General features: G+C 34.7%; 1 protein-coding gene across 1 annotated transcript in view; it reads left to right on the top strand.

Annotated features, from left to right (window-relative positions):
* LOC103680202 (probable ubiquitin carboxyl-terminal hydrolase FAF-X) overlaps nucleotides 1-4,990 on the top strand; it is a gene marked incomplete at its 5' end in the record, with an annotated part of 112,629 nt that overhangs the window by 72,426 nt on the left and 35,213 nt on the right. The window contains 2 exons of the mRNA XM_040636049.1: nucleotides 4,285-4,393; nucleotides 4,855-4,990. The exon at nucleotides 4,855-4,990 is cut by the window's right edge and continues 6 nt beyond it. Coding sequence (XP_040491983.1) covers nucleotides 4,285-4,393; nucleotides 4,855-4,990 — 245 coding nt within the window. The remainder of the gene's footprint in view (nucleotides 1-4,284; nucleotides 4,394-4,854) is intronic.

Raw genomic sequence — 4,990 nt, 5'->3', positions numbered from 1 at the left:
CAGACCATTCATGTGATTTTTTCCTTCAGTGTTTTTGTCTGCTTTTCAGTATCCTAATGTCTTCTCCCCAAAGAAAGGCACTCTAGTTTTTGCTACTTTGTCTTACTTTGTCAGTTGTGTTTCCGTATATTTGCTCCTAAGAACTATGGGGTTTCTATCACCTTACGATGTATTTGACCATTGCCTGCCATTTTCCACCATAAATGAGTTCTGAGGAAACAGACATTAGGTTTTCTCTGTGTACATGTGTTCTACTAGGAGCCTTAGATAAACTAGCACAAACACAATGTTTTGCAAATAAGGTCTTCTTTGCTCCATCCAGAAACAGGAACTGTTCCTGTTCCAGGTCTCACATTGGGAATGTGGCCTATTATCTTCAAGACCTCTACCATGCAGGGTAGGTGGTGGGGCAGCACCAAAACCCTTTCCTATCATTTTTAAGTTGTGATTTTTTTTTTTTAAGTTGTGATTTTTTTTTTCCTTTTCTTTTTTAATGTGTTTCCTTGGTTTATGTAGGTTTTTTTTTCTTTTTCCAAGGGTTCTGGCAGTTTCTAGTTGGTTTTTGATGTTTCCATGGTTCAAACTGGCTGCTGTACAGTACTGCTTTTATCGGGGTTTTGGGGTTTTTTTTGTTTGTTCGGTTGGGTTTTTTTTTTGTTTTTTTTTTTTTTGGTTTTTTTTTTTTTTTGGATTTCCAAATTTTCATTTTTGTAAGAAATTTCTTTTAACCCATTAAAAACCTGATTAAAGTGCTTATCTAAGATATTAACCCCCTAACTTGGTTGTACATATTTTAGTTTTTGTTCATTGGCAGTGTCAGTTTTTATTTGGATTGCTTTTAGGTGAACTTACAAATTATGTGTAAAGTCTGATACAGTTTGGCTTTATATTGGACAATCAGGAAATACTTCGCTAGATACCTAGGCAACCTTCAGATAAGTGCCTAAAAGGGGTGCCTGGGTGTCTTAGTGAGTTAAGTGTCTGACTCTTGATTTAGGCTCAGATCATGATCTCAGGATCGGGAAATCAGGTGAGCCCCACATTGGGTTCCACACTGGGCTGGACATGGAGCCTCTTTAAGATTCTGTCTGTCCCTTTCACTCTGTCCCACTCCCTTCTCCCCCATAAAGTAAAATAAAATATAAATTCAAATTAAAAAAAAAAAAAACACCTGAAAGAAATAGTAAAAGAATGTTCTTAGAGATGCAAAGAAGGGTCAGCATACGTAAAAGGTCTGAACGCAAGTGTCCCTGACCTCCTAGAGGAACAAACAGCAAGAAGGTAATTTGTCACTGGAACTGAGTAAGGGCGACAGTTTTAGAGATGAGGTAAGAGAGATAACCTAACAGTGTGTCTGATTATGTAGTGCTATACAGGAGTTTGTAAGGTTTTGGATTTTACTTTTTTTTTTTTTTTAAGATTTTTTATTTATTTATTTGACAGAGATAGAGACAGCCAGCGAGAGGGGGAACACAAGCAGGGGGAGTGGGAGAGGAAGAAGCAGGCTCATAGTGGAGGAGCCTGACGTGGGGCTCGATCCCAGAATGCCCGGGATCACGCCCTGAGCCGAAGGCAGACGCTTAACCGCTGTGCCACCCAGGCGCCCCTGGATTTTACTTTTTAAGTCAGTGGTTCACCACTGAGAGTGAAATTGGAATTGCAAATGTTACTGGCCTCTAGTGGTTGGAGGCCACGGAATGCTTCTCATTATCTACAATTTACAGATCTATTTTCTTGTACCCTGACTTATGTGAAGTAGGATGTCATTGCAGCATTTTGATGAAGGTATGATATGTTTGACCTAAACTTTCAAGTTATTTTCTAATGCTGCTTTTTTTTTCCTTCAGAAAATGACAAATATGAGATATTTACAGTGTGTACTCATTCTTTCTAATGAGTTTGCGCGGTATACTTTGAGATATCCTTGAAAATTTGTATTAAAAACAATTTTTTTGTACGAAAAAGTATTAAAATATTTCTACAGAAAATTATGAAGAAAGGCATACATATGGAACAATTTAGTTACTATTTTGGAGGGTTTTTTTGAACCCCATCTTTGGTATTTATAAATTAGAAGGACTTTTAAGACTTAAAAGTTGTGTAGATTTACAATTTGGCAAGTCTAAATGAATTGAAGCCTGGCTAGTAATGCGGCTTTCTGAAACTGAACCATGTATTATTTCTTCTCCTTGTCATTTTTCCTTACATTTCTTGTTAATATTTTTGTGAAGCAGCAATGTGTGTGAATGAAATCTCAGACAGCTTCCATTCTAGGGTAATTGAAGGGAGAGGAGCAGGAAAACTGGATCCTTGGTCTTGGGGCCACTAATCAGGATTTGAAATTGAAGGCATACGTGTCTGTTCACACTCTGCACCACATCATTCATATCCAAAGCGTTTTTGGGGGTTTTTTCCCTCCTGATACGAAATTTCTCTTACAATATGAAAGGTGCTAATAATTTTCCAGCAGGCAATCCAGAACATTTCGTTCTTAAGTTATTAAAAGTAAGATTGGTAGGTAATTTTTACCTTTTGAGGAAATATTTGAAAGTTACAATGTGGCCATCTTGGATTTGTTTGAATTATGCTCTTTTTCCAAAAAGGTAAAAAATATGTACATATGCCCAAGAAAATAAATAAAGGACAATAAGAATATAAAAAGAAATGAGTGGTGATACTGGAGTAAAATTAGAAGTAGAAAAGTTAAGATGAAACCATAGAACTTAAAATCCTTCAAATTTGAATCATAAATTTATTTCAGAGACCTAGCAGGTATCAAGACAAAAACATGGCATTTAACCACAAGTACAAAAATGTAATTGATAATGCTCTTTCAGTCACCATTTAGCACCTAAGTGTGTTAGGCTCCATTTCAGTAACAGGATCTCTCTTCATTAGCAAAGCATGAAAGAGCCTGCTTTTGTCAGAGATTTAAGATGACTATTCAATAGCTAAAATAAAAAGACAAAAGTGGATTTATCACTGAGGATAGCAAGAGAGAGCTCTCCCAGCTAGGCACATTTTCTGAATAAAGCAGACTGTACGGAGTTCAGGCATCAGCAGATTTGGACAAGTGTCATTAGGTTGACATTTGTAGATTCAAGTCATTCATGAGACTGAGTGTTGTTGGATGGGTTCCTTTATTGGAGTCTATTTCTGAGTAGCTGAGGTATTTTTTGAAGCACAGTGGTTGGTTGCAAAAGCTTTTCACTGAGACTGTTGTACTTTATTGATTAAATAGATACAGAAGTGATTTTTTTGGCTTTGTTTTATCCTGACCAGAAGAAAAGCTCTTCCTAAATTTGTGAAAACTTTAATTTCTCATTTTCAAATGGGAGATACAGACATCTAGCTTGTAAACAAGTATTATTTGCCAACTTAGTAACTACTCATGGAACATCTCATATATTGTTGATTCCGGAATCACAGCAATAAACTAGATACTCTAGAGAGATCAACACATTATTCAACATTTTTAAAGATACAAATAAATAATAATTAGATGATGTTTCTGGTACTGAAATTACAGACTTTTCAGAAATTTGTCAAATAGATGGTAATACATAAACAAGATAGTTAGTATTCAAATGGTCCTCATACTTATATGTACATCAGAATCATTGAAATTGCGTATTAAAATGTAGATTGCTGGGCCTCTCTTCCTGAGTTTCTAAATCAGAAAGTATAGATTGGTCTGAAAAATTTGTACTTTTAAGACATAATGCTGATGCTTCTGATCTGATAGTTATATTTGAAAATCACTTAAAAATCACAAAAAGCTTTATCTATTTTGAGTTCCCACGAACTACTTGCTTCAAAGTACAGTTCCTTGAAAATAGTTCTTTGTTTGGGACGCGAAAAATACAGAGTTTGTATTAATCACATTTTTTATTGTATCTAAATAGTTATTTAAGGTTTTTCCAATGGACATTTTAAAGAATATCCTGCAAATAATTACATTTATTCATGTGTATTTGCTCTTTGCATTCTTAATCACCCCCCATCACAGTGCATACTAAAAAACTGTGAGACATCTAATATTAAGAAACTATACCCCAACAATTTCCAAACTGTGGTTACAATTGGAAGTTTTGCTCCCTGAAAGATAGCTTAGGTTTATCTATTCTGTGTTGTTACTGTCTCAGTGTTAAAGAGCTACAAGTTATTACCTTGTCATTTTGCAGTTTGTCTCCCCTATTAAAGATGAACCAGTATCAGAATAATTTATTGGAGCTTTTTTATTCATCAGTGTAATACATTAAATAGAAAATGTTTTTATTTCAGAACTGTTCGTCAGTTGGCACAGGAGCAGTTTTTTTTAATGTGCACAAGATGTTGCATGGGACACAGGCCTCTACTTTTCTTCATTACTCTGCTCTTTACCATTTTGGGGGTGAGATATTTTAAATGGATTTATCAATGTGATTCATTCTTAAAATCAGGAACATACAGGAAATTATAGTTTTAAGTTTTATTCAGATTTGCTTATATGGGGCACCTGGCTGGCTCAATCAGTGGAGAATGCAACTCTTGATATTGGGGTTGTAAGTTTGAGCCCCATGTTGGTTGTAGAGATTACTTAAAAATAGAATCTTTTAATAAAAGGAAAGATTTCATTATGCTTAATAAATAAAATAATATAATCTTTTACAGTAGTAATTTCTGTACTATAGACTGATTTTTATTTGCTTTTTATAAACACTGTCTTGCAGAAATAGAATTCAAACAGCTTTATTGTGTTTTATGTCATTGATAATAAGGCGCTGCCATTTCATTTTACCAATTTTCTAGATTTTTAAAAATTAACATGAATTTTGAACATGACTTTTTGAATTCATATTATAATTATTTCAGAGCACAGCAAGAGAGAGAGGTAAACATACAGGTGACTATTTCACTCTTCTACGGCACCTTCTTAATTACGCTTACAACAGCAATATCATTGTACCCAATGCTGAAGTTCTTCTAAACAATGAAATAGATTGGCTCA

The sequence above is a fragment of the Ursus maritimus genome (assembly GCF_017311325.1).
Source record: "Ursus maritimus isolate PB19 chromosome Y unlocalized genomic scaffold, ASM1731132v1 scaffold_Y2, whole genome shotgun sequence".
Lineage (NCBI taxonomy): Eukaryota > Metazoa > Chordata > Mammalia > Carnivora > Ursidae > Ursus > Ursus maritimus.
The sequence above is the reverse complement of the archived record's forward strand: the minus strand, read 5'-3'. Positions and strand labels throughout refer to the sequence as shown.